Raw genomic sequence first — 21,072 nt, 5'->3', positions numbered from 1 at the left:
CAGTCGTGTCCGACTCTTTGCGACCCCATTAATCGCAGCACGTCAGGCCTCCCTGTCCATCACCAACTCCCGGAGTTCACTCAAACTCACGTCCATTGACTCGGTGATGCCATCCAGCCATCTCATCTTCTGCCGTCCCCTTCTCCTTCTGCCCCCAATCCCTCCCAGCATCAGAGTTTTTTCCAATGAGTCAACTCTTCGCATTAGGTGGCCAAAGTACTGGAGTTTCAGCTTTAGCATCATTCCTTCCAAAGAAACACCAGGAATGATCTCCTTCAGAATGGACTGGTTGGATCTCCTCAAAGTCCAAGGGACTCTCAAGAGTCTTCTCCAACACCACAGTTCAAAAGCATCAATTCTTCGGTGCTCAGCCTTCTTCACAGTCCAACTCTCCCATCCATACATGACCACTGGAAAAACCATAGCCTTGACTAGACGGACCGTTGTTGGCAAAGTAATGTGTCTGCTTTTGAATATGCCATCTAGTTTGGTCATAACTTTTCTTCCAAGGAGTAAGCATATTTTAATTTCATGGCTGCAGTCACTATTATTCATCAAATACATTGTCAAATATACTGCTTCAGAAGAAACTTTAGTCTGCTACACTTGAAGCAGACTTTTGCTTATACCCAAAGAAACAGATAAAAAACATTTTTTTAATTGAAACGACTGTACTAGATATCCTCATAAAAATAAAGGGGGAAATCATGTTCATGAAAAAAAATAATAGGTTATGAAACGATAAATGGTAATAAATCATTAAATATTCAAGAAATTGCAACATATTTTAAATATAAATAAAAGTGCACCACCACCATAGCACATATCACCTTCTAAAATAAAACTTTTGTGTATTATTATTTGTGAACTTCCAGAGGAATATACACTATTAAGAAGCAGGAATTATTATCTGTTTATTCATTTATCTATCCCATATAGTACCTAGAAGAGAATCTAGCACATCATAGGTCCTCAGATATTTGCTGAATAAATTGAATGACTCAATGTGATGTGAACTATGTAAGTGAGCTTGATTGAACTATAAATAAACCTGGAAAATTCATACTTTATTTGGAATTTTAACAGTTATTTAAAAAATTGTTGGAGAGGGTAGACAAAAGATAATTAACGACATAAGTTATTTCAATTTGACAAATATATCAAATTGAATTGAATATATTTTACTGATTTATCCACTGTGAGACCTGGATCTACTTATACTGGTTATTAAAGCAATAACACTAGAAATCAGCAACAAAATGATAGCCTAGACCCATAAATTTAAAAGCACTTTGAAACTATTTATGATACAAAGAGGGAATAAAGATGAAAACTATAAACTATTTAGAAGTGAACAACAGCAACAAAAGCTCTAAATACAAAAACAGTACTCTGAAGAAAATTTATAGACTAAAAAGAATATTTTTAAGGAAACAAGAGAGGCTGAAAATAAACTAATATAGAAACAAATCCTAAAACTTAAGCTTAAGAAGGTGGAGAAAGAATAACAAAATAATGCAAAAGAGTTGAAGTTTGAGTAGACTAGTAAATCGCCAATGTTTTGTAAATATGAAGAAATGAAAACTGGAAGACTAATCACAAATAACTTGCATTAGGAGTAAGAAAATTAATGATTTATCTTTATAAAGATATATTTAAAGATTATATAACACAATTCTATCCCTGCTAAACTATCAACTTGGAAATTTTGGAAAATTTCACTTCTCTAACATGTGTGTGTGTGTGTGTGTGTGTGTGTGTGTGATTTTATGTTGTTAAATCCTCCCCAATGTTTTTTAATAGGGAAATAACCTTAGAAGATATTGAAACACTGGTCAGATATCTACCTCAAAATTATGCCAGACTCACTCAGCTTATTTTTTTTGGCAAATTCTAACACTCAGGTATCATTTTCTTGTTATACAACCTAGCCTAAAAGACTAATGAATGCTGGAAAATTGCTAATCTTTCTTCGATATGAAGTCTATATAGAAACAGCACAACAAAAAATTTAGACCAAAGGACCAATGTCACTATGACACAGAAAGAAATAAATATCAAATCAAATCCAGTGTGTTAAAGAAATCGAAATAACTATCTATGTTTTCTGCTAAGGATACAAGGGCATTCAAAAATATCTCCAAAATTATTGTTTGATTAAAAAGCAACATGTTATAGAATATGCTGAGAGTGTACTGCAGTATAAGTTATAATATTTACACAAAGCAACACTCCATAGATTTTGTGAAGAGAATTTTTATATTTATGAGAATATGGATGCTTATAATAATATGTATTTTATATGTGTGTATGTGTGTGTATAATTGTAAAAGCATGGGGAAAGAACTGGAAAGGTGCATGATAAATTGGTACTGGTTGATTACAAAGAACCAGGAGTGTGTGATCATTGGAGTGTCAAGAGAGATCATAACTTTATCTCAAAGTTTTGGTTTTTTTTTAATTGTTAATTTCTGGGTGTTGTTTGAGGATGGCTATGTTAATGTTACCTCATGTAACTAAAACCCAAAACAATCACCACAATAACCTATACAATTGGCCTCGTAACTCCACAATGAAGGTCCCAGATATCTTAAGTTTCCTTGAGCACATGAAAAGACACTGATGTGGGGAGAAATATCAATAACCTCAGATATGCAGATGACATCACCCTTATGGCAGAAAGTGAAGAAGAACTAAAGAGCCTCTTGATGAAAGTGAAAGAGGAGAGTGAAAAAGAACTGCCTTATGATCCAGCAATCCCACTCCTGGGCATACATACTGAGGAAACCAGAATTGAAAGAGACATGTGTACCTCAGTGTTCATCGCAGCACTGTTTATAATAGCCAGGACATGGAAGCAACCTAGATGTCCATCAGCAGATGAATGGATAAGAAAGCTGTGGTACATATACACAATGGAGTATTACTCAGCCATTACAAGGAATACATTTGAATCAGTTCTAATGAGGTGGATGAAACTGGAGAATATTATACAGAGTGAAATAAGCCAGAAAGAAAAACACCAATACAGTATACTAACGCATATATATGGAATTTAGAAAGATGGTAACGATAACCCTGTATATGAGACAGCAAAAAAGACACTGATGTATAGCACAGTCTTTTGGACTCTGTGGGAGAGGGAGAGGGTGGGATGATTTGGGAGAATGGCATTGAAATACGTATAATATCATATATGAAACGAGTTGCCAGTCCAGGTTCGATGCACGATACTGGATGCTTGGGGCTGGTGCACTGGGACGACCCAGAGGGATGGTATGGGGAGGGAGGAGGGAGGAGGGTTCAGGATGGGGAACACATGTATACCCGTGGCAGACTCATTTTGATATATGGCAAAACCAATACAATATTGTAAAGTTAAATAAAATAAAATTTTAAAAAAATTAAAAAAAAAAGAAAAAATTGGCTTAAAGCTCAACATTCAGAAAACTAAGATCATGGCATCTGGTGCCATGACTTCATGGGAAATAAATGGGGAAACAGTGGAAACAGTGTCAGACTTTATTTTTTGGGGCTCCAAAATCACTGCAGATGGTGATTGCAGCCATGAAATTGAAAGACGCTTACTCCTTGGAAGGAAAGTTATGAGCAACCTAGACAGTATATTAAAAAGCATTAGTTTGCCAACAAAGGTCCGTCTAGTCAAGGCTATGGCTTTTCCAGTGGTCATGTATGGATGTGAGAGTTGGACTATAAAGAAAGCTGAGTGCCGAAGAATTGATGCTTTTGAACCATGGTGTTGGAGATGACTCTTGAGAGTCCCTTGGACTGCAAGGAAATCCAACCAGTCCATCCTAAAGGAGATCAGTCCTGGGTGTTCATTTAAAGGACTGACGTTGAAGGTGAAACTCCAATACTTTGGCCACCTCATGCGAAGAGCTGACTCATTTGAAAAGACCCTGATACTGGGAAAGATTGAAGGCAGGAGGGGAAGGGGACGACAGAGGATGAGATGGTTGGATGGCATCACCGACTCGATGGACATAGGTTTGGGTGGACTCCGGGAGTTGGTGATGGACAGAGAGGCCTGGCGTGCTGCGGTTCATGGGGTCACAAAGAATCGGACATGACTGAGCTACTGAACTGAACTGAACTTAGAACATGTTGAAAGCGTGTTTTGATGTGCTCTGAAGATAATTTTTTTCTTTCAAACTCCTTCAATTGAATTCACCCAAAAAACATTTGTTGAGAAATGTATCAGGGTAATCAGCAATACTAAATTGACCTCTACTCTAAGGAGCTTTTCAAGGGGTCTAGTTGGGGAAGGTAATTCAACCAACAAGTACTAGGGAGAGTGGCAGATAATGTGTGGAAGGAACTCACTGACTGTTCTAGGAGCACAGAGGCAGAGGCTGTTACCCTGTGTTCTAGTTTCAATCAAACAATTTCCTGTACCATGTACAGGTTACAAAAATAAGGAAAGTTTTTGAAATTTGGGGAAAACACATATGTATGTAAATATGTGTACTATATGTATATAGCATAGATAGAAAATCTGGATATTGTTTATAATTGTTCTGTTAGGAACAACCACATAAGCTCTGAAGACCTTTGATTCCCTGTCTTCAAAGTGAGAGAAAAATACTAAGTGTTCCCTAAAGATAATTACATCATAACCATAGCAAAAGAAGATTAAGACTGGGAGAACATTTTCATCTTTTGCTCTGAAATATCCTGACTATAGAGAATATATGTCTCTAAATTGACTATATGGATATCGTATATCTGAAACCCTTGAAATCTGACATATCATCTATTGTTACAGAAATTGAAAAAGAAAGTTGTGGTGATCCTGGTACACCCTTATATGGAATTAGGGAAGGTGATGGATTCTCTAACCGTGATGTTTTAAGGTTCGAATGCCAGTTTGGATTTGAATTAATTGGAGAGAAATCCATTGTTTGTCAAGAGAATAACCAATGGTCTGCAAACATACCCATCTGTATCTGTGAGTACCAAATGCTTTGCTTCCAGATAGCATATGTTACCCTGTCCTTGCATATAATTGCTTTTGTAATTAATTGCAAAGAACTGGAACCGTGTAATTATTTTTGAATGAGTAGCACTTTTTGGTACTCTCTGTAACAAGTGTGCTTATGCCAAACTATAAATTTCCTTGCAGATTTAAATAAAGTTAACATAGTTCATTTGGTAATTGCAAAGTATATTTTCCATATGTTCTCATAACACTTTATTGGTGGCATTTTATACTTTATAGATAGCATACTTCTTATGGAAATTATACATCTGAGCTAATTCTAATAGACTCATTTATTTTTAATGAGATAGTACATGCTTATTTGCAATCAGGAACACTTAAAAATATTTAAAGGTTATATTCTATGTATAATGCATTAACTTATTTTTGCTTGTAGATGCTCACACTAATGCATGGTTAAGTGTCATTTATTTATATTGCACAGAATAAAATTCATTAATGTTTATAGCCTATAATATGCTTGGATTAAAATAATGTATTTCTTCAAATACATTGAAGCATTTCAATTTAGCTGAAGCAAAAATATAATTTGTTTTATCTGTTGATGTACTTTTAGGTTAAATTAAGATCTGTCTTCATTACCAACAAATACAGCTTACCAGGTGTGATTGCAATAATTGAAAACTTGGATTTTAGTTTTCAATACAAATGGTAACATATAAACTCATAATCATGAAAGTAAAAATAATTTTCTTGTTTTAAAATGATTTTAAATTTTTCTTGTCTTTTATCTGTATCCAACTCTTGTAATGTTAATGCTTTTAATTTGTGAAATCCTTTATTCCCTACAAGGGCATTAGCACAAACCTTACTTCAAAATATAACTGACATTAAAAAATTTAGCACTTTTCAACACCTGCATTTTATCTAAATTTTAATTTGTGCTGCAAATAACACGTTTTCCTTTATTGGAAATGTTGATTATTTAACATTTTAAAATTCTTTAGCATCTTTAAACATGTACTGAGAACTTTTTAAGTGAATAGAAGCCAAATATTTCCTAATATTTGAAAAATATTATGTAGAAATTTATATTGCATTTTTTAAAGGCGATAAATAAATTTCTAATAAATAAATTTCTAATAAATGTCTAAAGAACATATAAGAACTCTTCAACACTTTTGCTTTTATAAGTTATGTGGGTCCCTTTTGCAACTAAACTCTGTCAGTGTAGCAGGAAATGCATTCATGGACAATAGGAAAATGAAAGAACAGGATTACAGTCAAATAAAATTTCATTTGAAAAGGTAGAATTCAGGCTAGATTTGGCCCACAGACCTTAGTTTCCTAATCTCTGATTTAATGATCTGCATCTGAGGGTGGTGGTGTTTAGTTGCTAAGTCCTGTCTGATTCTTGTGACCCCATGAACTGTAACCTGCCAGGCTCCCCTCTTCATGGGATTCTCCAGGCAAGAATACTGGAGTGGGTTGCTAGTTCCTTCTCCATGGGATTTCCCCGATCCAGGAATTGAACCTGGGTCTCCTGCATTGCAGGCGGATTCTTTACCGACTGAACTACAAGGGAAGCTATAAGTATATGAGGGAAGACTGACCAAATCTACCATGCTAATCTCCCTTTATCAGATTAAGTAGATGCCTACACAATACTTTAGGCTTCCCAGGTAAAGAATCCCCCTGCTAATGTAGGAGGTGCAAGAGACATGGGTTCAATCCCTGGGACAGAAGGATCCTCTGGAAAAGCAAATGGCAACCTATTCTAGTATTCTTGTCTGGGAAATCCCATGGACAGAGGAACCTGGTCATGGAGTCGCAAAGAGTCGGACACAACTGAGTGAGCACACACACGATACAATACTTTAAACACTTAATTATGTCAAATGCATTTCTTATGTAACTTCTTTTGATCTAGTGTTATATATCTATAAATGTCATGCTAATTTTATGGTAATTACATATTAGCTACTTTGCTTATAAAAATTCTCACATCTATTCTTGCCTTGCTATTTTTTGCCAAGTTGTGTGCCAACATATTAGATCAAGTTTCTAAAGAGATTATGTTAGGATTTTGATTGAAATTTAAAAACAATTTCTATATAATTTATACATTTAATATAATGTTTTCTCATTCAGGAACATGGCATCCATGGCACCTCTTTTTTCCTTGTAAAATTTCCTGTTCTCAACAAGTTTATAATTTTCTTTGTATGAGTTATTCATATTTTTGTAAGGACTATTTCTAGTCCTTACCTTTTATAGTCCTGTACTTTATAACTTTATTTTTCTTCATAAACTATCTTTCAATTGCATTTTGAAATTAGCTATTGTTGGTTAAAAAAGGAAATTATTACTTGTTACATATTTATCACATATCAGAATTCAGGGGTTAAGTCTTTTTAAAATTGTGTTAAGTGTTCTCTAGATTTTCTTAAAGTTTGATCTAGTCAGCATTATTTAAAATTAGTCTATTAAACACAATATTAGCATCTACTAAAATGATTTAAAATATTTCCATTTTTGATGTAATACACTACATTAATAGGTTTTGCAATATTAGACAAAGATTATCTTCTTGGAAGAATACCTAGATTTAAAGATCTTGAAGTAAAGTCTTTTGAAATACTACTAAGCTTTCGATCACGCTGATAGAATCTTCAACTTCACTAGAAGGCAAAGCAGTGCTAATTAAAACACTGTGATATCATTCTTCTTATTAAATAAAAAGGTCAGATAATAACAGTATTCATGCTTGTAGGGGTGTTGCACTATCTAATACATTTTTGTTATATTTAAGCATAGGATAATACAACTTTTATATACAAGAATTTAGCAAAATATTCTGAGGGCCAAAGTTCATATCCTTTGTCAATCAAGTATGGTACAAAATCATATAAATTCAATTTTGTTTAAAAATATGTAAGAAGAAACACTGGAAAAATATAATACTTTATTAAACTATGATTTCCTCTGTGTGATAGATCATTTTTTCTTATCCTTCCTCTGCTTTCTAACTTTTCTGTGTGAACCTTTAAATCAGATTTTTTTAAAGTTTAAAAAAAAAAAATCTGCAGGGAAATAAAGACTAGCCTTACTATGATATGAAAATTATTATTTAGTTGTCTTTCCAATGTTAGCCACTATCGTGTATTAATTCATCTCCTTATCCGTGTTAGAAGCTATCGGAGCATACCATGCCCATGATAGGAATCAAGTTCACCTAGTTATTACCCTTACTCCAAGTTTTCTTCAGGTTGTATCATCTTGGTAATGTTAGTACCCACATATTATTTTTGTTTGTTTGTTTTCAATCATTTTGTGAGCTTTCTATGGAAATGTCTATATTCTTCTCCAATATTTTTTGAAGTACAGAAACTAAAACTTTGCACCATACTCTAACATGGACATGATAAATGTCAAAATAAATTGTTATTACTCCAGTTATGATTTTGTGGATATTTAACATACAGTAATTCAAGGTACTAGTTGCCTTCCCTAATAATGCGCAAACAGTAACAATTTTTTTTTCTGTTTTATAAGACATTACATTGTTTAATATTTTTTTTCAAACTAATTGATTATTGTAATTATTAGCAATGGCAAATTTAGATACTGTATTACTTTTGAACATTTATTATATTTTATGATTTTCCTATTTTAACAGTTCCTTGCCTCTCTAATTTTACTGCACCAATGGGAACAGTCCTTTCTCCTGATTATCCAGAAGGGTATGGAAATAATTTAAATTGCATCTGGACAATAATCTCTGATCCAGGAAGTCGAATACACCTTTCTTTCAATGACTTTGATCTGGAATCCCAGTTTGACTTCCTTGCTGTTAAAGACGGGGACTCTCCAGACTCCCCAATTCTTGGAACCTTTACTGGGGCTGAAGTGCCTTCTCATCTTACTAGTAATAGTCATATACTACGGTTGGAATTTCAAGCTGACCACTCAATGTCAGGACGTGGCTTTAACATCACTTACAACAGTAAGTTTAATTTTTCTGTATAACATATTTCTATAAATTAGAACTAGAAAGGAAATCATACAAAACAGCCCTCTTGTTCCTCAGATAAGGAAATTTGAACACATTGTATATATAATTTCTATTGGGGTGGTCTTTTAGTCCTTGTTTCTAACCATATTTTAACTCACTGTGTCATTTCTCCTTTTAGGAGGCATGATATTAAGGACATATATTTCAAGTATAATTTTATATCAGCCAATATACTAACTCATTTCATGAAATCATATAAGCATGATCTGACATCTACTATACATATTTCCCTATTTTGGTATGCAAACATAGCTTCCTTCAGGATACTCATAAATCAGTAGAGAATTTTAAACAAATAATGACAACAGAGTTATAATTCCAAAGATAAAATTCACTAGACTATCAAAGTACCACAGAGAAGGAAATTACTAATTTTGGGGCAGTGGATTACTAAATTGACTTAGCAAAGCCACTGTGTGGATGGTACCTTAGTGATTAAGATCAGCTCTAAAATCAGTCTGCTGCTGCTGCTGCTAAGTTGCTTCAGTCGTGTCCGACTCTGTGCGACCCCATAGACGGTAGCCCACCAGGCTCCCCCCGTCCCTGGGATTCTCCAGGCAAGAACACTGGAGTGGGTTGCCATTTCCTTCTCCAGTGCATGAAAGTGAGAAGTGAAAATGAAGTCGCTCAGTCGTGTCTGACTCTAGCGACCCCATGGACTGCAGCCCACCAGGCTCCTCCATCCATGGGATTTTCCAGGCAAGAGTACTGGAGTGGGGTGCCAAAATCAGTCTATGGAACTTCAAATCTTGGCTTTGCTGTAATACATTTTTAGGTTTAACAACAGAGCCTCAGCATTCCCATCAATAAAGTTATAATGAGTTTTTGTAAGGAGTTGTCAATAAAAAAAAATAATCAGTGGTTTAGATTTAATAGAATAAGCTAATGTATTGGCTAATATAAATAATCTAAGAAAGAAATTAAAAAAAATTTTGAAGACAACCTGTGGATTATAACCCGGGAGACAGTCTTTCAGAAAGCTCTGAGGACTGTTCCACTGTTAGAGGTCAAAGCATAGTTAAGCAATTTTTTGAGACAATATACAAAGCAAGTGGTGATCCCTTATGAGATTAAGAAGGAATGTTATCTCCTAAGGCCGAGAAGGCAATGGCAACCCACTCCAGTACTCTTGCCTGGCAAATCCCATGGATGGAGGAGCCTGGTAGGCTGCAGTCCGTGGGGTCATGAAGAGTCGAACACGACTGAGTGACTTCACTTTGACTTTTCACTTTCTTACATTGGAGAAGGAAATGGCAACCCACTCCAGTGTTCTTGCCTGGAGAATCCCAGGGATGGAGGAGCCTGGTAGGCTGCAGTCCATGGGGTCATTAAGAGTCAGTCATGACTGAGAGACTTCACTTTCACTTTCACTTTCATGCATTGGAGAAGGAAATGGCAACCCACTCCAGTGTTCTTGCCTGGAGAATCCCAGGGACTGGGGAGCCTGGTGGGCTGCCGTCTATGGGGTCGCACAGAGTCGGACACAACTGAAGCAACTTAGCAGCAGCAGCAGCAATATCTCCTAAGGAGGTCTCGTCAATGGAGATGCACAATATACACTGAATAGGAGGAAAGAGGCCCAAGAAGGTGGAGGAAAACAAAATCTATGTTTAAATATTTATCATGCCATAAATATGAATTTTATTTAATCAGAGTAAAATAATGCATGTAAACAATTCATTATATATACCTAATAAAAGCTCAATAAACATTAGCAGTTATTGTTTAGTTGCCTTCTGAGCTATTCCCTTGAAAATTCTTGTTGTATTACTGTGCTCCGTTTATTGTTCTAGTTTTAATTCTTTGAGGTTATTTAGCTATTGTCTTTCTGTCATCTACATTTTTTGTGTTTCAAAAGGATGAATATTATTTTCTGAAAATAACATGGTATAAATATAGAAAAAGAATCATATAAAGAAAATACCTTAGTATGTTAACAAATGTACATACTGAAACTTCTATTTCCACATATATTACCTGAAGCTATAGAATGTCAGTGATTTTTATTGTTTATGGGCAAAAGTACCATACTCCATCAGATACTGACAGACCAACTTGATGAGTTAATATTTGTGTCACATTATAATAGAATTTAATTTCCTGCTCTTTGAAAAAAATTCCACCCTCCTCCCCCAAACCCTTGCCCCAGCGCATTCAGTGCTGAGCTTTGTCAATTACTAACTAAATGTGATTATTGTCTTTTCAAGATGACACTGTTAGTGAATACTGGCACTCAAAAGTTGTCAATGTGTAATTGCACATTGTTCAAGTTAATTTAGCCATGATGTGTTATATAGCCCCTCTCTATAAATTAGTTGCTTTATCTGTAAGTCCCTTTTAAAATGTTTCATATATATATATAAATATAAACAATATATGCATTTTTCTATTTACATTTTTTATGTTGTTGTAAATGCATATATCTTGGTTTTTTTTTTTTTTTTTGGCTAAACAGGGACCGTAGTTCCAACTTTAAAATGAACTCTGGGTACTGTCAAGTCCTAAGCACTGGACTGCCAGGGAATTTCCTTAAATGCATAATATTTCTAACTTTATTATTTATGGTACCTTGAAGATATTATGGAAATATTTATTTTGTTCCTTGTTCTGTTTTTCTAGTAAATGAATTAACCCATTGTCCCATTGTATTCAAATTCTTACTCCCATGCTTCCTACTGCAGGAGCAACCAGACTTAATCAAAATTATGCTTTTAAAAAGCACAACAGAAAGAAATTAGAAATAAGTGTACATGCAAAATAAATGTTTTACATTTTAGAATGTACTTAATATTATTTTGTATTGAAAGTGAAAGTGAAAGGGCTTCCCTGGTGTCTCAGACGGTAAAGCGTCTGCCTGCAATGTGGGAGACCCTGGTTCGATCCCTGGGTTGGGAAGATCCCTGGAGAAGGAAATGGCAACCCACTCCAATATCCTTGCCTGGAGAATCCCATGGACAGAGGAGCCTGGTAGGCTACAGTCCATGGGGGTCACAAAGACTCAGACACGACTGAGCTACTTTACTTTCACTTTCACTTAATATTATTTTGTACTGTTTAACTTAAAAATGAGGAGATGGATAATACAATTATATAACTTATGAACAATATCAGTGATGATTTAGTGAAAAATTGAAATAATTGCATGTACTCATGCAGCATGAATATATTAAATTGTATTTGCCTCATGAAATAGATTTTACATATTTAGACTTTGCTACTTTAAATATTCTTCCATTTATATTATACTCATTTAAACACTTACAATGCAAATTTATAGGGCTCATGTAACGTATAATCTATGAAAAATTTAAGTAAACACATTGTCGTTACAATTCTGCTACTTGCTGGGATGAGGCTAAGTACACATCCTGGATGATACAAAGTTAAATAAGATAGTGACCCTGAACCAAGAAACTTGCATTCGTTTGAGAGACATGAGATAAATGATCCAAGACAGAATATGTTGTAGAGAAAAAATTTAAAGCCAGACCAGGGGATACATTTCAATAGTATCTTAATGATCTGAGGCAAACTATTAATACTTTTTCTGAATTTCACATTACTGTTTAGAGTAAATGGCTATCAGGTTATTCTACATGTTAAGTGATGTGATAATGTATAATATCTACAGCTTCTATCACAGTGCCTAGAAAATAGTGATTGCAAAAGAATTAGCTCTCTTCCCTTTTCCTAGATGGCAGAGAATAAATGATATATGGAAAATTATTGAAAAATTGAAAGACTTTCATACTAGATTGAAACATTTCATGTTAATTCTCACAATGAGACTATCTCTTTATTCCAAACAATGAATCACAGCAGAACTTTTCAAGGACATGTAGTCAATCTGTTCTGTATTCACATTAATTGGAATTTTGTTCAACTTAAACTGGAAATTTTACTTAGATAAAGCTAATGATTTCAAGAAATAAGCAGAAACAATTCTACTTTGAAATATTGTAATTTTATCATGCAGTTCTTATTTTAACACCAATATATCTATTACACATCAGAGAGAAACAGGTATGGTCAGAGGAGAGTCTCTATATTTTGTTTTTTTTAATAAATAAGGGCTTTTCTAGTAATGAACATAACCTTTCTAAAAATCAGTTTTTATCACCCAGATACTCAAGGTTCTGTTTCATACTACTAGTTTGTATGTTTTTCTCTTCTTTTGCTGTTCTCAAGCATTTGGACATAATGAGTGTCCTGATCCTGGAATACCAATCAATGCAAGGAGATTTGGGGACAATTTTCAATTAGGAAGTTCGATTTCAGTTATTTGTGAAGAAGGATTTATTAAAACCCAGGGAACAGAAACAATTACATGTATACTAATGGATGGAAAAGTGATGTGGAGTGGCCCAATTCCAAGATGTGGAGGTAAGCACAATGCTCAGTGAAAAATACAATTCCATCGTCACAATGCACTAGAAACCATAACAGGAAAGCATTGTTCTGCCAGGACTGTTGTAATCTTAAAATATCATTTAGTATTTTTCTTTAGACATACAGTATGTAAATTACACATTTAATATTTATTATTTTATCTTTATTATTTTAACTTTTAGAAATCTTTTAGAAACTCCTTTTATTTATTTTTTTAATTTAATTTTATTTTTTAAACTTTACATAATTGTATTAGTTTTGCCAAATATCAAAATGAATCCGCCACAGGTATACATGTGTTCCCCATCCTGCACCCTCCTCCCTCCTCCCTCCCCATACCATCCCTCTGGGTCGTCCCAGTGCACTAGCCCCAAGCATCCAGTATCGTGCATCGAACCTGGACTGGCAACTCTTTTCATACATGATATTAGAAACTCCTTTTAAAAGAAGTACTTATTAAAAGATATACACTAATAAATAGTAAATATTAGTTGCACATGCAGATTACCTTCAATATATTTCATAATTATAGCTGAGTAAACTTTATTGTTTCCAGTCATTTTTTTTTGGTATTTTAACTATTCATGATATAAATTTATTTTCAAAAATGTATTATTATTAATTACAATGAATAAGTTTATGCTAAAGCACCTGTTATTTAAAATGTATAATTTTATAGGAATAGTTTACTGAACTTTTTTTTTCAATTTTGATTTGAATGTAATATAATGTAGTCAAGAATGTTCAAGACAAAATATGTATTATGTATATATGGCACATATATATATGTGCAATGTTTGTGAGTATCGCTATATCTTTGAATATATATACTCACATAAACTCACAAATCATCTTGGTAAAAGGGAAAGATGATTATCTTAAGGATACTATTATATATCAAGTATGTAGTGTTTTAATATAGAATCTCTAAGAGTGAATGTGGGCTGTGTTTTAGTTAGAATTGACACAGTAGGAATTAACATTTTGAATTACATTTTTCTCCTACTCTAAGGTTACATAACCATTTTATAAAAAATATATATGAAAGAACTTTTAATAAGACATAGATGAACTAGAATTATTAAGCACCTTTCAATAGATAACCATTTAGTGATTTTAGGTGGCAATTTTGAGTGGTTTCTTATTTTCTTTGCTTTCCCAATTATTTTTCTTAGCTGTGCCCAGACTGACATTGGACCTTTGTTTTCTCAATTTCTAGCTAATAAATTGGGAATGTTTAACACATACTTTCTAAAAGTATAACCAATTTAATTGAATAATTCAGCTATTACCTATAAATATTGAGTTTCATTGAACTGAGCATTTTCATAATGTCTCATGATGAAATAATCCAGACCGTGCAATTAAGTTTTCCCCTTAGCACCTTCAATTAGCACCTCCCTCCTTTTCTAATCACTTCATTTTAACATCAGAGGGCCAAACTCGATGACTTCACTGTTCTTTTCCAAACCTCAAATATTATGGACTTCATAGGGGTTACCCTGACAATGGCTATGACTATGCTATTATGTTTAAAATGCATAATGAATCTGCACAATGCAGGACTAAAATAAAAGGAGTAACATTCAAGTTTTTCCATAATGCTTTGCCCAGAGCTCATCATTCTTTTAACCTAGTGCCCAGCCTAGACTTGGGAAATCAGTCAGGAAAGTCTGCATTAGTATTTGAGGGAAAAGTAGGAGATAAAAGTTTGTTTTAGGAAGAAGGCATAGCATTGGTTCAGTATGACTGGAGTGGAAGATAGAGGGATGGGGCTTGATGAATTCAGAGGCTGCTGAAGAATGTAATACTTTGTAACAGCACTAAGGAGATTAAAAATTATCCTGTGGCAACAGGAAGCCACTTCAGTTTAGAAGTGACATGACTTGAGCCCCTCCCAGCATGGAGTTATTTACAGTCTCAGTGGACAAACATAGAGACCACCTCCAGATAATTGGATCTCACTGAGTCCTCGCTTGGCTAACTTAAGTATTGGTTTAGGAGCTGTTTGGTGCCTGGATGCATGGAGCGGTAAAAATAATGAGGTTGACATCAACAGATCATTTAATGAATTGCTACTTTATGTGAGAGAGCAGTTTCAATGAGACTTTTCACCATGAAAAATGAATGGTATTTAACTTTTAAAAATAAGTGAAACAAAATATTCAGAATTCTCATTTGGCACAGGCCAACAGGGTCTCAGATTCCTAAAGAGAACTGTATAAATTTTTCAAAGGAGAAGAATATTTTTTTGCATATGTGAGTAAAATTCACCTGCCAATTTCTGGATCCCACACTAAGTGGGAACATCACTAAGGATAAGACTGGAGCCAGGGAGGGCAGAATGGTAGTGGGCTGGAAGCAGGCTTACCCTGGCACTTGCCAGATTACCTACCATATCCCAGGCTATGTTTTGAGCCAGTTTCCACTGGATAAAACAGACTACTGTCAGTTCCTTTGTAGCTAACTCTGGTGGGTTTCATTTCTAAGACTCTAATTAAGGTTTCTAAAGATTTCCTTTAGTTTTTCCAGAATTCTATTTAGGTACTAAGAAAAAAAAGCCTGAGATTAGCTGAGGAAAGCTTTTTTTTTTTCTTTTTCTAAGTTCATTCTTCTTTCTTTCTGTTTTTTTTTTAATTATTATTATATATATATATATATTTTTTTTTTTTTAATGCAACTCTTCCTCCCCCATTCCCTAAGTGGCCACACAGCCATTCCAACTCACACAAAGAAATATGTCTGAGAGCCTTCTCTGCCTATAGTCTTTGTTCTTTAGCCTTTTATATTTTGACAAAAAAAGTTTTGCTTATTATTTATTATAGTTTATCCTCTGGGACTCTCTCACAGTTTCCAATATATGCTTAATATTTTAGCTGTTTTTTAAATTATCATTGTCTTAAATATTTTATGTAGATTAAATATGTACATGTTTACATATTGTAATTAATAGAAATAACCTTCTATTTCAATTAATTTTCTAAACACAAAGAACTACAAAATCAAATTCATTGTTAAAAGTTGCTAATGTGTATGGATTTATATGGGCTTCCCTGGTTGCTCAGTGGCAAAGAACTCATCCTGCCAATGCAGGAGATGTGGGTTCAATCCCTGGTTTGGGGAGATCCTGTAGGGAAGGAAATGGCAACCCACTCCAGTATTTTTACCCAGGAAATCCCATGGACAGTAGAGCTGGTGGCCAACAGTCCATGTGGTCACTAAACAGACACAATTTAGCGACTCAACAATAACAATGGATTTCTATGTGTTAAAATTAGAAAATAGAAAATAATTTGTTTTCATCAGAATTTGTAGAGCAAAGGAGGTCACTATAAAATGTTTGGATAAGAAAACCCAGGGCTTCAATTCACTTAAAGATTGCTCTCTCCACCCAACTCCTCTCTATCACAATTGTATAGAAATTTAGGCATTATTGGCAAATTAATGATCCACCCATGTCAACCAGTCTTCAATCCTAAAACTGTGGAACATCTTTAAGAAGAAAAGAAACCTTTTATCTCCCACAGGCCTTGAATAAGGATTGTTCAAACCAAAAGGGAGAAATGAAATCATAATATATTGCAGTTCTATGATCCCATAGCTGAACTAAGATTTATTTCAGATAGCTTAAATGTAATTGTTAACAGAATTGGGTTATACATTTTATTTATTGACCTAAAGTTCAACCCTGATGCATTAGCTAGGGATAGATTTAGGCTATCTTTTTTAAATTTTGAACTTTTTTCTCTAGAATGGAATGATCAAATTTCTTCTTGAGGAAGAAGGATTAGATGCTTTATAAAACCTTGTGATCGTTCAGTTTTGCTGATGGAAAACAGAACACATTAATTTTTATAATTAGCATTGGAATTATTCACTTTGAATTTCACAAACCGTCTGCCTAACTCAATTTAGTAACAATCAAAGACTCTTTCACTCACACCTAGGCAATAACCTGAATAAAACTGGCTTTATCTAGGGCCAGTCTCTGCATGGAGTCTCCTTCAAAGATACCTCCTGGAACCATGATGAATGGTTATCATAGGTCTCCTGTAATGGGTTGACACAGGGATTTTCATGATTTTCTACAGAGAAATATTCCTTAAAAAGTGTTCCTGATGCCCGTATCATTTGTCCTTTTTCCTTGCTATGTCTTGTTTTAAATATTTCTATGAGTTTACTGCATATCCAGAACATATTGTTCCAACACTTGCACTCAATTCAAATTCATCTTGATATTTATGCCCTCTAGTGAGCTGAAGCTAAGTGCCATTAGGTGGAGGTTTTGATGGATCTGAGTTCACTAATAGCACCAAACGCTCCATGCCATAACCTCAGTGCTTACAAAAGCAACACAATAACAGAAATAAATTAGGTGGGCTGGATAAAACAGTCTGTCCTTTTAAGGATGAGGTATTATTTCTCACTTTTTATAGAGATATGTTTACTAATAAACATTTCTCTGTTTAACAATAATAAACAAGAATGCAAGAATATCATTAACAGCCGACAATGATGTTCCCATTAGCACATACAGTCTTCATGCACATTTGAAAGAGCATTTTCCAAGAGAGAAATGGCTTGAACTAATGGTTACTAAGGCACTTTAATTGGAAATTCAACAGCAGCAACCAGTCCTTTGGGGAGTATGTCAGGCTGGCGGAACAGGTTAGAAGTCATATATCAACCTCCCCTCACTTTTGAGAAAACACACAAATGTCCCAGGAAACTGGGTGTTCTTACCTATGAACAATGTTCCAGATAGTTATTTTAAGAAAATGCTTTCTGAGTTCCTCATTTTTGTGAATTTGTGTTAATCAGTGAATTTTTTCAGGTCCAATCCTCTGGCACCTAGAGTCCAGCTAGAACATCTTATCCTGAATTGCGAATTTTCCCCCAGAGGGGGAATTTCAACCTCACTCTACGCTGTTTTTTTGACTTTGCACTGACATTCTGCTTATGTTTGATTCTTTTTTGCCATCTGACACTGCAATTTTTCTAATAATTTAGCTGCTTGTTTTTGTCAGTGTTATTCAGTCATGTCTGACTTTTTGCAGCCCCATGGACTGCAGCCTGCCAGGGTTTCCTGTCCTTCACTACCTAATTTTCAGAAAATGCATTCATAGCATTGTAACTGTGAAGGCTTGGAAATTCATTGTTTGTATACACAGACATTAACTATACCCCTCAATTATCCTCCAAATTGGAGACCTGGGCATGGAGATGACAGATTATAAATAGTTTGCCATGGACGCATCAATTGGTGATGTTGTTCCATTACTGAGTCATGTCCAGCTCTTTGCAGCCTCATGGACGGCAGCACACCAGACTTCACTGTCCTTCAGCATCTCCGGGAGCTTGCTCAAACTTATGTACATTGAGTCAATGGTGCCATCCAACCATTTCATCCTCTGTCACTGCCTTCTCCTCATGCCTTCAATCTTTCCCAGCATCAGGGTCTTTTCCAGTGAGTCAGCTCTTTGCATCAGATGGCCAACGTATTGGAACTTCAGCTTCAGCATTAGTCCTTCCAATGAATATTCAGAATTGATTTCCTTTAAGATTGACTGGTTTGATCTCCTTGCTGTTCAAGGGACTCTCAAAAGATTTCTCTAGCACCACAGTTCAAAAGCATTAATTCTTCAGCACTCAGACCTTTATGGTCCAACTCTCACATCAGTACATGACTACTGGAAAAACGATAGCTTTGAGTAAATGCACTTTTGTCAGCAAAGTGATGTCTCTGCTTTTTAATACACTGTCTAGATTTGTCATAGCTTTTCTTCCAAGGAGCAAGTGTCTCTTAATTTCAGGCTGCAGTCACTGTCTGCAGTGATCTTGGAGCCCAAGAAAATAAAAACCGTCAGTTTCCATTTTTTCCCCATCTGTTTGCCATGCAGTGAGGGGACCAGATGCCATGATCTTAATTTTTGAATGTTGAGTTTTAAACCAGCCTCTTCACTCTCCTCTTTGACCTTCATCAGGAGGCTCTTTAGTTCCTCTTTACTGTCTGCCATTAGAGTGATATCATCTGCATATCTGAGGTTGTTGATATTTCTCCTTGCAATCTTGATTCCGGCTTGTGATTCATCTAGCCTGGCATTTCCCATGATGTGCTCTGCCTGTAAGTTAAATAAGCAGGGTGACAATATGCAGCCTTGTCATACTCCTTTCCCAATTTTGAACCAGTCTGTTTCATGTCTGGTTCTAACTTGCTTCTTCACCTGCATATGGGTTTCTCCAGAGGCAGGTAAGATGGTTTAGTATTCCCACCTCTTGAAAAATTTTCCAGTTTGTCATGATCCACACAGTCAAAATCTTTAGTGTAGGCAGTGAAGTAGAAGTAGATGTTTTTCTGGAATTCTCTTGCTTTTCTATGATCCATTGGATATTGGCAATTTGATCTCTGGTTCCTCTGCCTTTTCTAAATCTAGTTTGTATATATGGAAGTTCTTGGTTCACCTACTCTTGAAGCCTAACTTGAAGGATTTTGAGCATTACCTTCAGTTCAGTTCAGTTCAGTCTCTCAGTTGTGTCCGACTCTGCGACCCCATGAATTGCAGCATGCCAGGCCTCCCTGTCCAACACCAACTCCCCGACTCCACCCAAACCCACGTCCATTGAGTCGGTGATGCCATCCAGCCATCTCATCCTCTGTCATCCCCTTCTCCTCCTGCCCCCAAGCCCTCCCAGCATCAGAGTCTTTTCCAATGAGTGAACTCTTCGCATGAGGTGGCCAAAGTATTGGAGTTTCAGCTTTAGCATCAGTCCTTCCAAAGAACACCCAAGACTGATCTCTAGCATGTGAAATGAGTGCAATGTGAGGTAGTTTGAACATTCTTTGAAATTCCTCTTCTTTGGGATTGAAATGAAAACTGACCTTTCCCAGTCCTGAGCCACTGCTGAGCTTTCCAGATTTGCTGGTATATGTGCTTTAAGAGCATCTTTTATGATTTGAAAAAGCTCAGCCTGAATTCCATCACCTCCACTAGCTTTGTTTGAGTAATGCTTCCTCAGGCCTGCTTGACTTCACACTGCAGAATGTCTGGTTCTAGGTGACTGACTATACCATCATAGCTGCTATTGTGGCTCAATTGTGTGGCTTCATTTGATTCAGGCCAACTCAAGAACTGAACCAGATTCAAGAAGCAGTAAGTAAGATAGAATTTTTATCTTGATTTTCTTTGAGCTGGGATGCAAAGGTTTTAAACAATACAGTAACTAGAAAGCATCCTAAATATTTTTCTAAGCTATATTTTCCCCCATCTCCCATCCAACGTAGTTGCTACATATAAAAATCAACATCATTTTTGTTATGATCATTTTTTTCCTCTGATGACTACACATACATTTCTCTCATCATCAAGCTGTTCTCTTTCTTCCAATTTTCCTTTTCTCAGCCCCATGCTCTTGCTCACATATTTTTAGCCCTTTTCCTCAATACTTAGCCCTAAGGTTACCCAAGACCTACCTATTAACTCCAATGTACTCTGCCCCCAGGAAAGACTAGTTCATCCCATTCTAATGGTTTTCAATTAAAATTGTGTCTCCATAGAAGCTTGTTAAATACAATTTTCCACTTCATTATAAGAAATTATGCATTGGTTTAAAAAAAAGAAATCAAGTTTTTGACCTGTCTTTTCAAACT

General features: G+C 35.2%; 1 protein-coding gene across 2 annotated transcripts in view; it reads left to right on the top strand.

Moving 5' to 3' along the window:
• CSMD3 (CUB and Sushi multiple domains 3) overlaps window positions 1-21,072 on the top strand; it is a 1,458,322-nt gene that overhangs the window by 928,067 nt on the left and 509,183 nt on the right. For both annotated transcript variants that reach the window (XM_044928635.1, XM_025265188.2), the window contains 3 exons: window positions 4,787-4,969; window positions 8,640-8,966; window positions 13,224-13,418. In XM_044928635.1, the coding sequence (XP_044784570.1) occupies window positions 4,787-4,969; window positions 8,640-8,966; window positions 13,224-13,418 (705 nt within the window). The remainder of the gene's footprint in view (window positions 1-4,786; window positions 4,970-8,639; window positions 8,967-13,223; window positions 13,419-21,072) is intronic.

This window comes from Bubalus bubalis, chromosome 15 (genome assembly GCF_019923935.1).
Source record: "Bubalus bubalis isolate 160015118507 breed Murrah chromosome 15, NDDB_SH_1, whole genome shotgun sequence".
Lineage (NCBI taxonomy): Eukaryota > Metazoa > Chordata > Mammalia > Artiodactyla > Bovidae > Bubalus > Bubalus bubalis.
The sequence above is the reverse complement of the archived record's forward strand: the minus strand, read 5'-3'. Positions and strand labels throughout refer to the sequence as shown.